The 19187-nt window shown below is 44.6% G+C and overlaps 1 protein-coding gene across 14 annotated transcripts in view; it reads right to left on the reverse strand.

The window, feature by feature from the left end:
* Positions 1-19187, reverse strand: part of AMBRA1 (autophagy and beclin 1 regulator 1) — a 172920-nt gene that overhangs the window by 100594 nt on the left and 53139 nt on the right. For 8 of the 14 annotated variants that reach the window (XR_015142362.1, XM_086341416.1, XM_086341413.1 and 5 more), the window contains 2 exons: positions 8300-8386; positions 3984-4163 (listed from right to left, as the gene is read on the reverse strand). The exons of 3 other annotated variants lie outside the window; for them this stretch is intronic. Coding sequence is in view for 10 of the 11 variants with exons in the window: in XM_086341416.1 (XP_086197542.1) it covers positions 3984-4163; positions 8300-8386 (267 nt within the window). In the remaining variant the exon portion in view is untranslated. The remainder of the gene's footprint in view (positions 1-3983; positions 4164-8299; positions 8387-19187) is intronic. 3 more of the 14 variants (XM_086341417.1, XM_086341415.1, XM_086341410.1) reach the window with 1 other exon arrangement.

The following is a 19187-nucleotide window of genomic DNA, read 5'->3' on the forward strand; positions in this document are numbered from 1 at the left end:
TTCCTTGCTAGAACTTCCCTGCGTCTGGCAAGGGGAACACGAAAGCCCGCAGGTTGAGGCTCCTCTGCACGAATGGACGTGGTATGGCGACAAACACATCATGCCAAACCGAGGAACCAGCACCCATCCTGAGCTCTCAGAAACGACTGTCAATCATTTCACAAGGAAACGGTCTGGCGTATTTACTCACAGCATGGATTTCTAGGTAAAAGGAGACCAAATACAACCAGATATATTGGAAGAGTTAATAAAATACATGCAACAGACTTAAAGAGACTTCATCTTAAGGCTGAAAGACTAGGATTTCTCACTGAGATGTTTTCCCAAAGTACAGCCCAGTGTCACAAGTGTGAATGAACGACTATTTCTCTCTGTGCTGGCAGCAACTCTTAAGAAGTTGAATATAATTTCCCAGTGTTGGGAGATATTTGTGACTGATCTAATCTGAAGCTTCTCCAGTTCTGACTGTCATTAGCACAGGGTATCTTTGCCTTGGAAGGCAAAGTAGTTACAAAAAGAGGCAAGAATCAGGAGATGATTCTGAGACTGTAATTACGTTTAGAATAACAGATAAAATGAGGAAGAGGAGCTGAGGATAGTTAAAACTACAGTCATAAAGTCACAGACACCACGTCTTTTGCAGGACTTAGGAACTACGGGAACACAGAGCTCAACCTGGGCTTCACAGAAGCCTCTCTCCATCTTTTTCCAAAGGGATGGTGAAAATAAAAATGTGTGTTTTCCTTCGGCTTCTTTGCCATCTACATTCTCGTGGGTGGTCTGAGCTCAGAAGCAGGCAGACAGCAAGGTCAGGGGCAGCCACATCCTGCCCCTGCTTGTGAGCATCTTTATGCAAAGACAGACGCTGAGGGCTTCAGGACGGACCTCCTGACAGCAGGTTTCTGGATGTCCTGTTTGTGCATTTTAACAAACACAGGGTGCCTGCAGTCTCAATCCTTGCTGCAGACAGAGACGAATGGTAAGAGAAAATTGCCTCCCTGGGAAGATGGTCATCAATCCAAATACAAAGAATGGAAAATTTAACCTGATGTTGACCAACCTTCAAAGCTATCCCCCATGAGCGATTAATCTAGACAGTCTTGTTCCCCCAGCAAGCTCACGGAGCTAGGACTCAAATATGGTTGTACATCATTTTTAAAGGGTTTTACATCTGCAGGACAATAAAGTCAGACACTAAATATGTTTGCTCCTGATCTCTAATCTTAGATATGCCTAATTTTGGTCAAGCTTCAGTATCCTTACTTTAAAAAAACCACACTGAAAGGAACTACTATCTCAGAGGCTTATTATAACGAGTAAACTAGATTTTTAAATATACAATGTTATGTCTGTTATTAACTAGTGTACATGAAAAATATGGTAGCTGACTGATCCCTTTCATTCGATGGAAGATTAAAGAGAACCAAAACAGAAGGGATATGGGGAATGGCTCCCTTTGTTTTTTGAGGCCACTATACACCTGGATGGGACATGCTGGAGAAAGGCAAAATGATCTCCGACTCCGCAAATGGGAGGAGAGAGAAGAGGTCATGCTGGAGGGGCAGAGGCAGGCACGCATTGTGCTGGGAAGGCGAGGAAGCCCAGCAGGGCAGTGTCTCTGAATGGTACTCTAAGTGCTAGGAGGATCCCAGGCCACACCTAACTTACCTGCGCCTCTGTACTTGAAAGAACTATAAATTACAGGTGTACCTTCCCTTCTGGTTGAGGAAAAGGATTGGGGAAAGAAATTAAAAGGCACAGTCCCTAACTCTCTCACCCTGTCCCCTCTCAGAGCCCCTGGAGACTAACAGAGGGGCAAGCACAAGCAGCCCTCGGCCTACAGCAGGGGAGGAGGGGGGAAGGAGAGGACGCACGAGCAGACGGTAACTGGGCCTCGAGCAGCCAGCAGTGTCCTGCACGGGAAGGCCTGGACGGCTAACACTGAGGTGACTGACCCACAGCTACTCTTAAAAAACAAGATCATGGTCTGCTCCAGCCCCCAAAGAAAGGCAAACGCCAGGGGAGGGGCTTTTGGAGGGACTGGAGAGAAACCAGTCCACCGTCACTAACCAGGGAGCCGTGTGAGACCCCAAGGGAAAACAACGGCTAAGTCAGTGCATGAAAGGTGAAGAAGGCGACGTAAATTCAGGCCGTGCTGAAGCCAGGGGGCGGCGAGGGCACAGGGGGACCGTGGGGAGCACAAGGAGGAGGCAGTCTGACACAGGGAAATGGGGGGAGGAAGGGGAGAGGGAGGAGGCGGAACAGAAGGAAGAGAAGGCAAGGTGGGAGCAGAACGTTTTAAACTAACCCAGAACTCCACTGTGAAGGACAAGTCACGAGGCAAGATACAGCTCAAAGGCACAAGTCCCACGTTTCACCACGGCGAAGAGATAACAGCCTTCCACATGCGCATGGAGAGAGGGCTCTGCAGTCTGCACTGACTCCCAGGGCTCCATGGGATTACCGAGGCTTCTCAGCAGCCCCGAGTCCTGGCAGCCTTGGCCTTGTACGCTGAGACTGCGTCGCTGAATAGCCCCTGGGGCTGGAAGAACACTCATTTCGGCAAGGGAACAAATCTCCCTACAGGTGTCTGCCTGGCTAAAGGCGGACTGGAGACTGTCCCTTCACTGCTGGGCCCACATCCACCCGCCCCCGCCAGCAGGGACTTAAGCCAGGAGGACACATGCCGAGAGTCCCAGAGCGGCTGGGCCCTTCTCGCCCCGCCACCTCTCCTCCGTTTGCCACAGCACAGCTGCTTCAGGGCATCCTTGCATTTCCTCCACATTTCCATCTTCTGCAGACAAGTGAACCTCCCACTGAGTGTCCCTTCTGCCTCTAAGCACACACTTGCTGCGTGTTTAAGGACTGAGTCACGAGGGCAAATTGGTACGACGGGCGTCCCCATCTTCTTGGTCCTTGGAGGCAAAGGTATTCCTCAAACACCTTAAAGCTCCACTGCAAGACGGCTCCTGGGGAGCTACCCATTCAGCTCACGAAAGAAGGCAGAAGGGAGGCAGGAACTCTCAAGATCCCAGACTTGACCAGGCCATGTCAAGATGAATGGGAAGAAAAAGGAAGATGACTGACAGGCTGTCCTGTTCCAGTACTGGCAGCAAAAGAAGATGCTCAGCCATCCTTCTCTCTTTCTTATTTTGCATGTTTTGAGAAAATCAAAATGTAGGAATCAAAGCAAGAGCCAAATGTCCAATTTGATACGAGCCAGGAAAACTCAGTTTCAGGATGGAAAGAAACACAAGAGGTGGCTAGAAAGGTCAGGCATGGCAGCTGAGAGATTGTAAAACCCGGCAGCCACACTGCGGAGCTTGACCCCACAGCCCAGGGCTGACACTGCTCCTTCAGTTCAACCCTGTAACCCAGCTGACCACTCGAAGAGGCTCGAAGACGGAGGAAACACCTCTCAACCCCCATATTAATCTGACAGGCCATCTCCAAAGGATCCTTGCTAGGGGTGGAGGGAGACAGGACACTGAGAGGCAAGGGACCAGGACCTCAAAGAAGCAGTGTGATCGAGGGTGTAAGAGAATTCTGTCTCCTGGGGAAATTCAAGACTTTTATTTTTAATCTCTATATCCACTTTTTTGTAAGAGAAAAAAACACCAACCCTCCTGCCTCCTGGATGGTGTGAAGTCAGTCCACATGAAGCATTTCCACAGTCACTGTTCATGCAAAAGGGAAGTAGAAATGTCGCCTGAAGTGCAGCGGCCCATCTTCTCCCAGCCTGGCCTGGGCCCCGTGGGCTGTCTCTTCCCCCAGGCGCCAGGCAATCAGCAGTGCATTGGCCAGAGGTGGGGAGTGCCCTGGGCATTTTAACCCTCTGTCCCTCACCCCATGCTACTGCTCGTAAGTAACAACTTAGGGGTGTGAAGCCAGAATGTCAACCACTGTTGCTCGGACAGTGGCCAACTTGGAAGTACTCACGACTTGGGAGGAGGGGGAAGAAAGCAAGCTGAACAGATACTTACTCAAAGTCCTCAAACTCCAAGTCGGTTCCCTCCACGGTTGGACCCTGGTTGTCTGAGGAAGAGGAGGAGGTGGAGGAACGGAGGCGGTTCTGCTGGTAGCGCATGGAGCGCTGGCGGATACTGTCTCTCCGTGACAGGTACTGGATCATTCTCTGGGCATAGTATGCAGCAGGAGATAATCTGAGAGAGACAGAGAGGAACAAACACAAACTAGCACTAATGCGGGGAGCACTGCGCAAGACAGTAAGTCCAGCTCTCCCGTCACATCTCCCTGAAAGCCAGGAAGCCCAGCTCTCCCTCACATCTCCCTGCCGAGGCGAACTCCGGGGACACGAAAGACAAAGGGCATTTAACTCCCCAGGAGGTTTGTGCTGCAGCGTGCTTATCAGACTGCCTTATCTTGGAACAGAAATACTGGTGGCTAAAGAGGCTGTGTAATCAGCCATCATCTGATCAACAGCTGCCCCCTCCCACGAGTTTAACACTGGACTTTTCTTTTTTAGTTTCTCAAGGGACCTCTTTTAAACTTCTCAGGGTGCCCTTTATAAAGACTCGCAGCTTTCCCCTAATCGTCCATACTCAAAATGTAAGACACGAAAGGGACCGCAGCTTCTTCCACTTTCCAGATGAGAGAACAGGCTGAGAGACGGTGAACCCAGGACGACTGAAGAAGGCATCTTCAGGCGTCCCCTTCACCAGGATTCCTTTCTTCTCCAACAAACATTATAGTTCCAGAACCGTCCTAGTTCCTTAGGATTATCTCTTTGAACTTCTTATCTCTCCTTTACAGATTATCCAGATATTTTAACACAGAGAAGATATTCAGGATAGAGACAGAGTACAATATACTCAGGAAAAACACAAAATCTGAAAGATTCGTCTATTTCTTAAGACAGAGCATCAGAGGCTACATGGGCACTGAGCAACACAGACGACAACAGTCACTCTCCTCCATACGGTGGCTGCTCTCATCTAGACAGACCTGCATTCTGACCCTGGGTCAGCACCTTCATACTCCTCCCTTACGATGGCTGCTCTCATGTAGACAGACTTGCATTCTGACCGTGGGTCAGCACCTTCACACTCCTCCCTACGATGGCTGCTCTCATGTAGACAGACCTGCATTCTGACCCTGGGTCAGCACCTTCATACTCCATGAAAATATCCATGTCCTATACAATTTGCATAGTCCCTTCTTTCTCAAGTTTTTCCTCTGTCTTTCACAACACATATAATTTGAGGCTGTGAATTGAGAAAGTGAAAGTAAACCAATATCAGAAAAATGCTTTATATATATATCTTAAGTGGATACTAAGCAATTTCAAGACTTAAAACCTGCCCAAGGCACATACGCTTCAATTCAGCAATTCCATTAGTGATTTTATCCCACAGAAACACACAAGGATATTGAAGATAAATATATAAATTGTTGGCATTAGTGAAAAATCAGAAACACCTCAAATGTCCATCAAAAGATTAAATAAATTATACCTATACAAAGAAACACTATGTAATAGTTGAAAAGAAAAAGTTATCCCTACATATGCATACCAAAAGCCCTCTAAAATAAAACTTTATGTATGATGTATGTGTGTGTATATATACACACACACACATAGATATATATATTTCTGTAATTAGAACAAAAAATAAAACACAGCAATCCTGATGAGGATTCCCGGGGACCTTAACTTCTACAATGTTTGAATATAAAAGGAAAAAAAGCATCTTCTTTAACAATGGAACTCTGGAAAAACTGATTGAGAATGGAAAAAGAAATACTTATATCCAAATGGTAGGAAAGTATTTACAAACATCTTGCTGCCCGATCTTTCATTACTCCTAGACAAAGTAAGACCCTGGGCAAATCCTCAGTAAATCTACTCACTCAGATCAAAGAAGATCCTGCAGTTAACACGAAATAAGGCTGCCTCAGAAATGACTGCCATCCCAGGTGGCGCCCTTCTGACCAGCCATCCAACAGACTTCCAAGGAGGTCAGGACACAGTCTTTGGAACTCAGAAGGCTGTGTTACGGAACAATATGCTGCCTTTGGTGCCTCTGATTCCAAATTATCTTTATACACTAGGTGGGCACGGAAGGTACAAAAGCCTTGGCCGAGATCATTAGAGTGTAAGAATTAACGTCTCAACTTGTGGGACATTCACTGTCTCTTTGGGCACCTGGTGCCATGCGTTTGGTGAGGATGAATCAAGAACCCTACATTTTCAATGGACAGAAGTCAATACTGTCTCTACCAAATACACAGAAATCTGCCAGCAGAAATCAACTGCTGTTGGTTAAATTCTCAAGTTAATCAGACTAGAAAGGAATGCAAAACTGAAGTTTAAAGAAAAAATAAAGTTTTAAGAGAAGAATGAAGATTCTTTTTTTAGAAATGATACTGAGAAGTGACCACAAAAACACTTGTTCCTCAGTTGACAACCTACCCTAATGGAAAACTCATATTAAGGTGAGAGAGGTAGAAATAATGCTGATGCTAACAATAATTAAATAAAGACTGTCCTTTTATGTAGGGGTAAAAATTCAGCACTAAGTAACCTCAATTGTTTAATTTCACCATTGAACAGGAATTCCCTAAGCTATGAAACTATGCATCAGTGGTAAAGAAAAATACTCTTGGCACAAGTCTTAAGTAGAAGTATATCCTAGTCTTGTCTTTTTAGGTATCCAAGGGAAGCTAAAGATCTGAATGCTGAGATGTCTCATAAAGGTTCTGATCTATACATATTATGCAGGGTGAAGTCTAAGAGGAAAAAGAAATTAAAGAGCTAATAATGAGGTAACAATCATCCTTCTACTTGAGAGCTTGATAATTATCAAACTCTAAAAATGTTCCAAGTGAATATTTTAAATAACTCAAGTTTTCTTCAGGAAGAATACTACCCCCCTCGAAAAAAAACCTACTTTACGTTTAAAGGGAAAAATGTAAAAATACAAACACCATAAAGCCTGGTGTTTCTGTGATAAAGATCTGAGTAGGAATAAACAACAAGTTTATTACATGAAAGGGGGACAAGTAATGGTCTTTATGAATCACTGTTAAACTTTGTCAGGTTAAAAATTCTGGGATTGAGATTCCCACTACTGTCCTTGAAAAAAAAAAAAAAACTGTTTCACAGCAAGAAGTTCTCTCAGTGTTTCAAAGAAATTGGTTTATGCAAAACAATTCCTTCTCTTACTGAGGGCTTATCATTTTCAAATATGACTACAGACTAACTTCCTTGTTTCAGTCTTTGTCAGAGTTGTCTACCCGTTTTAAAATCATAAACCCCCAGTTCCCTGACCCTTGGATCGGCTATTCCTGGGGTATGGAAAAGGAAGTAACAGGATGGTGGGGAATCTTTTCATTAGTGTCCTAGAAAGAATGCTCAGAATCATGACGTAACTGTGGTAACAACGAAATCGTTCAATATCCTTGAAATCAACTTGGTCTAAAGGTTCCAATCCTGACTTGAAATTCTTGATCTACAGCAAAGCTCACTTACTTAGCCTTTTCCGACCCACATTGTTACCTTCAACCCCACCATTATAAACTACCCTCTTCTTTCGGCAAAACTTCACAGTGTGTGTTCTGGAGTTGCTTAAAGAATGTGCAGGTTATCCCCCTTTTGGATCACTAACAGAATTATTAGGCCCAGCTGTGACATCCCCAAAGGGCTGCTCACCATAAATAAATATTATACATCAACTCAATACCCCATCCTTGGTCCTGAGTTACCAGCATAAAGGTGGGCCTTAAACTCATGAGAACTTTTTTTTTTTTAATCTCTTCAAGATCTTTTCAAATGTCTGCTGATTGGTGTAAAGCAAGCTCTTTAATAACATGCAACTTATTTTACTCAGTTACCCTCGTCAGCCATCTCTTTCTTCACGTAGTCTCCAAAAAGTCAACATGTGAATGACCTTGATTTCTGCCTTATAATGTTCTAAAGTCTCTCTCAAATGAGGATTTTTTGGTTTGTTTTTAATTCGTTAAGTGATTTCCCTATTAATAAAAACTCTCATTTCCCTTTTGGCTGTCCATCTGAATGGTAACGGCAGAAAAGAAATATCCTAGGACTCTGCCAGGGAGCCCCAAAGGCTGAAGGCTCGGTCATAACCCTCTGCCACCAGAGGCGCTGTTCACTTACCTGGAACACTTCCCCTTCACCTGAACCACCTGTCTCAAAACTGTAACTGAAGAGTCCAAGAGCACCAGGACCAGAGAGGCACAGGACGGGCTTCCAGCAGCTCGGCGACCCCAAGGGCAGCCCCTCCCCCCCACCTGGTGCCATTGCTCACTTTAGCCTTACCTCGCTGGGTCTGGGTAAATTGGGTGCTCTCTGGATCCTGCTCCATCATAACGGGATAATGAAATGAGGGAAGACTCCAGCAGCCTCCTAGCAGAGATTAAAAAAATGGCAATAATCCCTGTCAATTACCAACTCAGAGGTCATTCATAAGGAAAAATGGGGGAGAGAGATAAATAACATCCCCCTTTGCAGCTAGCTAACACCTCTTGTCTGGGCTCGCATCCTTCCTACCAGCACTTAGAAGTGTAAGGATATGAAGCACTCCAGAGTGCCCACACTGGATATGGCCACTGTATGATCCTGAATACTGCTCTTCTGTGAGAAACGAACAAGTCCTTTAGAGACATGATCTTATTTTCATCTGCAGTACCTCCAGCAGACAAACAGGAGGTTGGGATCAACATGAGAGAGGAAAAAGAGGCATACCTAGAGATTACCATGGAATGCCAACATTTTACTTTGGTGTTCAGTTCCCCCATGTTATCCTCATCCACATCCCATTATCTTCTAGGCACTCTGCTCTGCCCACACCCTTTGTGTGAGTACCCTCTAGGGCTTTCTTTGGTGGTTTAGTCACTAAGTCATGTCCGACTCTGATCCCATGGACTCTAAGTCCTCCAGGCTCCTCTGTCCGTGGAATTCTCTAGGCAAGAATACTGGAGAGAGTTGCCATTTCCTTCTTAACAACTGATAAAAAAAAAAAACCTTCAATTATATAATCTAGCCCAGCCATCAGTTCAATGATCATATGTGTTAATTTACTGAGCATTTTTTAGTGCCGGGCAATACTAAGCACTTCCTTTAACCTCGCCGCAGCCTGGAAAGGTAAGCATTACTGCACAAAAAGGAGATCGACGGGCCAAGGAGTTAAGTGCACTGCACGGCAGCACACCACTCCTGCGCGAGAGCACCAGAACCCTAGGGAAGGCCTGAGAACTCCAAAATGCTTGCAATGACCATGCACACGAATTCACTGCGAGTCCAAACTGGAATGTGGATCCAGTATCACTGGCTCTTCCTATTTTTTAAAGGGATGCCAGAAATTTGGACTTTTGCACGAAGTCTCCTGTTAAGTTTTACTAAAACATTTTTCTTCCTTTCCGTATGGGAAGGACCAGTGAAAACCCATCTGATAAACATGGCTCGGGGCCCCCTAGTTTGCCGTGTCTGCCACACTGCTTCCCAACTCCAGTGTGCCTTGGCGGCCAGTCAAGCTCCTGCCATGAACGCGTTTCCAAGGAAGAGGTCTCAGGAAGAAATGCACACTGTTCCCCTCCGGCAGCATCTTGCCTGGCTGTCCCAGGAGCGGGTCTCCGGCTCCCTGCCAGACTCTTCTTTAAAGCAGATCTGTAGGGTAAGGACAGCAGCTACCAATCTTTTCCAATTGAGTTAATTCAACTCACTGTTATTAAAACCAGCTGGCTTTAGGTAGAGTTGTGTGCAGTCACTTTATCTGGGATAAAGTCGCTGGGCGACTGGCTCACTGGAGCATTTTCCCTAACAGTCTGGGGAAGAGAGAACAGCAGAGGCCTGTCAGCCTGGCTTCCCACCCAGGACAGCCAAGTGTTATATCATATTCTTGATCTACACAAGGCTTATCATCCCCACACTTAAGACAAGTTAAACAATCCCACCCCTGAAGGGAGCGAACACAGTGAAACCAATGAGGAAGAGAAGAAAGCAATACAACACTTTTCTGTGGCTGAAAACCTGAGTCTTCAATGATACCACTGTTTACAGCAGCAGACATTCTGTGCTTCATCAATTATAAGACATGCTTTTCCCCCCCACGTTTTAACATGTCTGAAGCAGGGATACATCTTATAATTGTGTGACGTAGTTTAATTGGCAGGATTTTTTTCTTTCATAGGCGCATATAAGATAACAGCATGTCTTTGAATCTTGAAATATGGGATGTTTCTGGGAGGAGGGGACAGTGAGAGGTACACAGACTGCAAAAAGAAGAAGAGTGGAATTTTGAGAAGTGTATCAATTTAGGCCATCGTATGAGGTGGTGCTAGTGGTAAAGAACACCCCTGCCGATGCAGGAGACACAAGAGACGCGGGTCCGATCCCTGGGTCAGGAAGATCCCCTAGGGGAGGGCACGGCAACCCACTCCAGTATTCTTGCCTGGAGAATCCCATGGACAGAGGAGCCTGGTGGGCTATAGTCTATAGGGTCGCAAAGAGTCAGACATGACTGAAGCGACTTAGCATGCACGCATGTTCACTACTAATAAATTTGTGCTACAGGAATTAGGTGGGAGCTGAAGAACAGAAGTAAGATCTGGGAACAGCTGACTGCCTTGGAACACCCAGAAGCTTGTTCTATCCCAATGGGTTCTGGACTGAGTCTTGAGTATCACTGAGCCCTGCTGTGTTACCCTCCATAAGCAGAGGGTCTTTGACAAGGGGCATCGTCCAGGGTAAACCAGTGTATATCTTTCTTTAAAATGATCTTGCCAAATTAGGAGGCCAATGTTACCCCCTACTCTGCCAAGGCAGTGACAGCATTCAGAGAAATCAGATGAGTTTTTAGGCATGCTGTAAAGGAGATTCCTGAGCCAGAGGAGCGTAGGTCAGGTCATTTCCATTTTACTAGTTCTATTTTATAATCCCACAAACTCTACTCCCCACCCTAAATCCCGATCTTAATTAGGAAGACTTCTTAAAACAGAGTTACACCAAAATGTTAAGTTTTGTCTCTGGGGAGTCCCTGATGAGGTTCTTTTAGAAGATTTTCCAGTGGTCATGTATGGATGTGAGAGTTGGACTGTGAAGAAAGCTGAGCACCGAAGAATTGATGCTTTTGAACTGTGGTGTTGGAGAAGACTCTTCAGAGTCCCTTGGACTGAAAGGAGATCCAACCAGTCCATTCTGAAGGAGATCAGCCCTGTGATTTCTTTGGAAGGAATAATGCTAAAGCTGAAACTCCAGTACTTTGGCCACCTCATGTGAAGAGTTGACTCACTGGAAAAGACTCTGATGCTGGGAGGGATTGGGGGCAGGAGGAAAAGGGGACAACAGAGGATGAGATGGCTGGATGGCATCACCGACTCGATGGACGTGTTTGAGTGAACTCCGGGAGTTGGTGATGGACAGGGAGGCCTGGCGTGCTGCGATTCATGGGGTCGCAAAGAGTCGGACACAACTGAGCGACTGAACTGAACTGATACCTACTTACTAGAATCTGTTGGCACCATTTGCTCCCAGGCAATACAGTGGACTAGCAAGTCATACATACATGGTATTTTAAGTCTAATACACAAAATCAGGAGAGCCAATTACTATGAAGAGCACCCCCAAACATGTATCACTGATGAAACATTAAGCTCTCTACAGTTACAACACAAACACTATCTGAAAGATTAGAAAAGACTGTTACAATTGGTGTTGAATAAAGAAAGAACTAGAGTGACTAGACAAGTAAATACCACCACCACTCCTAGGAAACTCAAAGAAAGATCTTTCTCTCCCGCAGTTAGCTTCCTGCCAAGAGCCATCAACGGGGAAATGACGCAAGAGATTGGAACAGAATGGCAGCTGAGTGCCTTCTGCTCTGGTGGCTACAAGTTTCACTTGACTTAATGGTTAATCAAGCAATTCAGTAATATGAAACCAGGTAGGACTTAGGAGGGCTCAGGCAAGTTGGTGGAAGTTGGAAGGTACCACTTCATTCTGACCTGTTAACTCCAGTTAGAGATGTTTTAAAGAGTCATTGAAGCTATGACAGAGGAAAGAAACTCTCCTTTACAAGGTTGCCTAGTTCATTCTCTAAGCCAGTGGTGTTCAAGCGAGGTACACCACGGGCTGTGCTATTGTGATCCACCGGAGAACAGGAAGAAAACATTACAACATTTGATTTAAATGTATAACCATAAAGTGTACCACACACACACACATACACACAAGCACAAGTGCTCAAAAGCCTTTTACTAACAGGAGTATTTCTTTTTAAGTCTAAAGGCCGCTGTTCTATCAAACTACACACTACTTTAATAAAATTCAATATTGAACACAATAATCACAAACATAAAATATTAAAACTAAACAAATAAAAGCATAATCATGTTCATATATAGATATAGCAAAAGAGAGAAAATAATACAGAAAATGTGGTAAAATGTTAACATACAGTGAATGTGAGTGAAGAGTATAATGGGAATTCTTTGCACTATTTTTGCAACTTTTCCGCAAGTCTGAAATTATTTCAAAATTTAAAACATCAAATATACAAAATCTAAAAGTAAACCACTGAAAACTAAAGAGAAAACTACTCATTTGCAAAAGAATCACTCACTGCTTAAAAAGACTGTCTTCAAAATAGCAAATTGCCTCTAAAAAGCAGGTTTGGCAAACTACAGGCACTCGGCCAGCTGCCTGCTTTTATAAATAAAGTTTTATCCAAACACAGCCATAACCATTCATTTAAATATTGTCTGTGACTGCTTTGGAGCTAGGAAGGCAGAGTTGAGTAGTCTAGATAGGGAGGCCTATAAGAAGCCTCTAATACATACTGCCTAGCTCTTTACAGGGAGAAGGCAATGGCACCCCACTCCAGTGTTCTTGCCTGGAGAATCCCAGGGACGGGGGAGCCTGGTGGGCTGCCGTCTGTGGGTCGCACAGAGTCGGACACGACTGAAGCGACTTAGCAGCAGCAGCAGCCCTTTACAGAAAAAAAAAATCTGGCCATTCATGCTTTAAAGTAAAAGGTGGAGTCACTATGGAAAGGAACAGAAAAACTTAAAATCAAAGTATTACACACTAGAGTAAGTCATCAAAAATTAACGTTACGCCCTACTAAAATCATGTCAACAGGAAGACAATTTAAGCTACAAAATTCCTAACGCTTTATATGAATACAACTATTTCTTCCTGCCTTAATTAATACCCTGAATCTGTACAAGGGTTCCGTAGATCAGCTGTATCCTTTGATGACTAAGAAAACAATAAAAAATAGTAGAAGAAGAAAGCTCTGGAAAAGAACAAAGTTGCTGTCAGGGCAGATGAGACGGGTCATCCAAAAGGAAAGAACTTTCTTTCAAATTCACTGGATATTAGGATTGAGAAGCAGGAAGTCTGGGTAACAGTCTAGACAGAATAAACAAGCCAGGGACAACTCTTCCTTAATAAACAACTATATCCTAAAGATATGCTTTTAAACTGGTTGTCAGATCACACAGAAAATCAACAAACTAAAGCCAACAAACATGTACAGACTTCTCCAACACTAGAAACAATCAACTGCTAAAACTCTTATATACTGATAAGGACAACTGCTGCTGCTGAGTCACTTCAGTCGTGTCCAACTCGTAGCGACCCCATGGACTGCAGCCTACCAGGCTCCTCCGTCCATGGGCTTTTCCAGGCAAGAACACTGGAGTGGGGTGCCACTGCCTTCTCCACAACTGCTCCTAGGAGCTACTAATAGGACGCCACTGGTGCCCCACACCTAATGAGTAATTTCTCAGTCTGGCTCTGGTGTGTGGGTGACATCTGCTAGTCCAGTTCAGGGGAGCCAAGCTCAAAGGAATAACTCCCTCTGCTTAGGGAATAAACTCCAAATTCCTCAGCGTGGCACTCAAAGCTGTGCAGTCCAATTTCTCATTAATTCTGAATGTACTATATGCTCTGGTCCAGTGGTTTTCAAACTTTTTGGTCTCAGAGTTCCTTTAAAACTTAAAAAAAAAATTTTATTGATCTCCAATGTTGTACAGTTTCAGGTATACAGCAAAGTGAACCAGTTATACATATATCCACTTTCTCTGATTCTTAACCCATATAGGCCATTACAGAGTATTGAGTCGAGTTCCCTGTGATACACAGTAGGGCCTTATTAGTTATCTATTTTATATACAGTTAACACTCTTAAAAATTATTGAGGACCCCAAAGAGCTTTTGCTTATATGGGTTTTATTTCCCAATATGTACTACATGTGTGTTGCAGAAGACTCTTGCGAGTCCCTTGGACTGCAAGGAGATCCAACCAGTCCATTCTAAAGGAGATCAGTCCTGGCTGTTCTCTGGAAAGACTGAGGCTAAAGCTGAAACTCCAGTACTTTGGCCACCTCATGCGAAGAGTTGACTCATTGGAAAAGACTCTGATGCTGGGAGGGATTGGGGACAGGAGGAAAAGGGGACAACAGAGGATGAGATGGCTGGATGGCATCACCGACTCGATGGACGTGAGTCTGAGTGAACTCCGGGGGTTGGTGATGGAGACAGAGGCCTGGCGTGCTGCGATTCATGGGGTCGCAAAGAGTCGGACACGACTGAGCGACTGAACTGAACTATATTTGAGATTAAAACTGAGAAAAATGGAATACACAAGCACAAAGAGTGAAACGGACAAAGAATATCTCAGCATTGTTATAAAGATAGTTTTGCCTTCAGGGACCCCAGGCCACTCTTTGAGAACTACTACTCTAGCTACACTAAACACACCCCTCACTATTTCACCCTTGTTTTCAGTTTGGCCATTCCTTCTTTCTGGAAAGTTCTTCCCCATCTCTGCCTATAAAAATCCTTCAAAGCTCAAATATCTGACTCCTCCGGTCAGAAGCTCCCCCTTGCTTCCCTCATTCCCCATAGCGGTTGAACCCTCTCTTAAAAGGCCTGTCCCCTGTCACTTGGTACTGCAGTTCCTTACGTCTTCTTGTTCCTACCACTGGACTACAAGCTACACGAAAGCAAGTACTGGATCCAAGTCATCTTTTTATCCCCATTAAAACTCATATCCTAATGAGCACACAAACTGCTAAGTCACTTCAGTCGTGTCCAACTCTGTGCGACCCCAGAAACGGCAGCCCACCAAGCTCCCCCGTCCCTGGGATTCTCCAGGCAAGAACACTGGAGTGGGTTGCCATTTCCTTCTCCAATGCGTGAAAGTGAAAAGTGAAAGCGAAGTCTCTCAGTTGTGTCTGACTCTTAGCAACCCCATGGACTGCAGCCTACCAGGCCCTCCATCCATGGGATTTTCCAGGCAAGAGTACTGGAGTGGGGTGCCATTGCCTTCTCCGAATGAGCACACAAAAGGAAGCCAGTAAATATCTAAGGAGAGTAAATCAGCAAAACTAAGCAGATTTGGAAAAATAAGCAAGAAGACATATCTGATTGCCTGTCACTGACCCCGTGCCTTTCAGACAAGGTTCCTGGATGTCCAAAACCTCACACAGAAATTCCTGAAGGAACTAGTTTTTCGGAAATTGCTGACATCAGTCTTCACCCCTCGGGTCACTTCAGCCGTTCAGGTTAAAGTGCTGACATGTTTGTCCTATTAAACGCAGTGCAGCCCGGTCCCTGGGAGGCTTATTAAATCGTAAAGTCAGAGGCTGGCTACTTGCCTGGGAAACTACCACTGATTCTCCCCGACAGCTTATTGCCAAAAGAGAGCTCGCAGGGGAGAGAGGGCAGTGTTTTCAGGGGCAGTGAAGGGGTGGGAGGCCAAATAAATCTGGATACACTAATGCCTTCTTCACTTCTGCATCCTGCTCTGCAAGCCCAGGTCTCTGCCTCAGTGCATGCCAGGGCTGGGAGATGACAAGCCCTTATTCTTAGTAAAAAATAATTGTGTGTTCTGAAACGACACCTCTATTATGATTTCCAAATTGACATCTCTGCTTTACAGCGGAGGCATCCAAGCCTCCCCATCTCACACAGTGGCAATTATCATTTAAGTTATCCGACGATAGGCACTCATCTGATCCTTGTAGGGCCCCCGAGTTCTAGGGGGTGCGCTTACAGCACGTGATGCAGCTGCCAGCAGGGCCCGCCAGGCGATTCCTGCCCCTGCTGTGGAGCAGACCAAGGCAAGGCGGCACTGCCAGAAGGCTAACCTCGGGGAAAAGACAGACACGCGACAGAAAGAGCGCACAGCGCCTGTTGTGTGGCTCAGCCTTATTTTACCACCATCAAGCATAAACAATTCACAGGGCTCAAAATAAAGGCTTTTTACCAGAAAAGCTTGAAAACATCTTTACAAAACATTAACATATTCCTCAATGTCTCTCTGCAGTGAGCAATAGATGGCAAAACATCAGAGCACAGCATAGTCACAGACACCAAGAGGGAAGAAGCTGGAAACAATTCATATGGGATGTGCAACCGTGTGTCTAGCTGCACAAAAGTCTTTCCTGAAGAGTCAGCTAGATCCCTCTGCAAACATCTGAGCCTCTGCTGACTGTGAGGCCCTCAGGTATTTTTATTTTTAAATAAATTTTATTCTATATTGGAACATAGTTGGTGGGTTATTTTTAATACTTTTGTAAAAAGATTGGTTAGTGCTATACTTAGCTCCTGTGTATCCTCAACACATCACACTATAGGTATCAAGCTTCCATTTACAACAAAAACTCACTTTTGTGAATTGCATCTGAACTCAAAGGTCCAAGGTCATCTACATGGACATGTTTATGCTGTCCCGAATTCTTTCTTTGTGAGACTTGGGAGGTGGGCCCACAGATCAGACATTTTTAAACTAGGAATTTAAAAGAGGCTTTTCACCAAAGGATAAGTAGGATCCTATCAATGACAAGTTCCACAGCTGGTTCTGATATTCACACGCACATGTTCTAACAAGCCGCAGCCACGACCTGCAGGTGTGGACTTTAATTAAGAGGCGGGGTATCCTCCTTGACCGGTTTCCCCCCAAATCAAGAAGACATTTACAGAATTCAATAATCCTGGAATTCTCAGCTCATTTTTTTCAGAATAATAGATAATTCAAAAAAAAAAGTCTACCTCTAGACCTACTAATACTATAAAGGCTGCAGGATATAATCCTTGACGGCTTCAGTAACAGCAAACCTTGTACATTTCTTCTCAGATGATTTTTCACATTCATATTCCTGACCTGAAATTTTAAAAACCCTCAACGAGGGTCATTTGTTCCACTGACCTGGGTATACTGCAAACACTATACTCTATAATATGAAGTAAAACCTTAGGGTCAACATCAGGATGGCAAAGGCAAGTTAGTAAATGAAGCCTAACAAGAGAATGAGGAAAAAAGGATCGCACAGTGAGCTGGGGCATTTATTAACCAGAGGCCAAGAGGCAGCCTTCCTGGCACATGTCTGTTCAAGTAATGAGGTTTCTGGAGTCTATAGAAATAGAAAAGAGGGCAGAGATTCCAGCTGGGCCCCCAAACAATCCACTGTTAGCCCTGGAGCTAACCCGAAGCTCAGAGTACAATCACTTTTCTTATATCCTGGGTTCACACTGAACTGCTTCTCTTAGTGACATTCGATTTTCACTGATTCGCCTCTGGGAGTATACTACTTGCCCTTCCACCCTGATCCTGACTTCAGCAACCTTCCTGATTCCCTCTGGACTGAGCATTTGACTCCACTGGGATAATCTCTCTACCATTTCTCTGTCTAGACAACACAAAATTGTCATAAATGACACCTAAAGTACAATTAGGAGAAAAACTGCAATTTCCACTCTCCACCCCCGTTTTCCAAAAGAACTGCACATGCACATCAATCAACTCTACCATGAGGATTAACTCCATGGAGTCTGGAAGCCATTTAATTCCCAATATGCTACCTCATATGCATCCCCCTCCCCTCCACTATAATCAGAAGATGCAAACTGCCTTCTTTCCACTAGCACCAATGGTTATAATCTCAGAGATGTAAATGCCTGCAGAATCGATACCTGTGTAACAAGTCCCTACAAACACTCGATCCACCTGCATTTTGTTTAGCAGAATCAGACAAAAGCAAATAGACAAGGCAAAAAAGGAGAGAGGCAATGAGAGAAAGGCAGGACTCAAGAGTATCAGAACCAGGCAGCATGATTACAACAATTATAAAAATAAGACAGTTTGAAGCCACTGCGAGCGCTTTGTGAAATACAGTATCAAAAAACAGCCAAGGTCAAAGGATAGAAAATCATGAAATACCTTATCAAGGATTTTCAGTGGGAGGGGGTGTCCCCCAGGGGACCTGTATCTAGAGACATTTTCGGAAGCTGAAACTGGGTTGGGGGATCACACTGGTACCTAGTGGGCAAGGGCCAGGGTGCTGCACCCTAAGATGCAGAGATATTCTTCCCCAACTCCCTGACAAAGAATTATGCAGCCTGAAACGTTGAGAGTGCTGCTTTTGAGAAACCCTGTGACATATCTTAATACTCTGAGATTAATGAAGGGAAGCTCTGAATAACTAATGTATGAGGCAAGTCAATGCTTTAGCTTTAGAAACAAATTGCAGTTTAACTTGTGATCTTGGGTCACTTAATAGCTGTATGACCTCTGGCAAGTTCATTATCCTCAGCGTCCAAATTTAATGGGAAATGCCTATTTCACAAGGTTGTTATGATTACGTAAGAACATGAGTAGCCAGTACACAGCCTAATAAATAGTGGGGGTTTTTTTCTTTCCCTGGATGACAATTTCCAAAAGTAACTGCAGGGAACACATGGCCACGCAAGTCAAAATTCCTAAAAAGTTGGTTTCCCAGAAAGACACGTGTTGAGGAAGGACCAGTTCTATGAAGGCATAAACATGGGTATGTCAGCCCTAAGAATCACATGAGCCTCACCCAAATAAACCAACGAGAGCAGTCAGTCAACCAACCACCAATTTGGCTATTGGTCCATCCAACCACTGATTCAAACCACAGATAATTATTGAGTGTCTTATTATTGGGTATACAGTAGCCTATAAAATGGACATGGTCTCTGAAGTAGCTAGTATCTGAAGAGGGACCAGAGAACAATACTTCTTGGCATCTTGCCCTTGTGTGGTCTCCTCTCGAACTGAATGTAGACTAGCCAGTTATTTGCTTTAATCAAGAGAACGCAGAAAGTTCTGGGTCTAAGCCTTGAAGAGAACTGACGGCTTCCCTTTCCTCCCTCGTGGAACTTTTGGAAGCCCTAAGCT

The sequence above is a fragment of the Bos grunniens genome, chromosome 15 (genome assembly GCF_055505025.1).
Source record: "Bos grunniens cultivar Pamir isolate PY7600 chromosome 15, Bosgru_T2T1.0, whole genome shotgun sequence".
Lineage (NCBI taxonomy): Eukaryota > Metazoa > Chordata > Mammalia > Artiodactyla > Bovidae > Bos > Bos grunniens.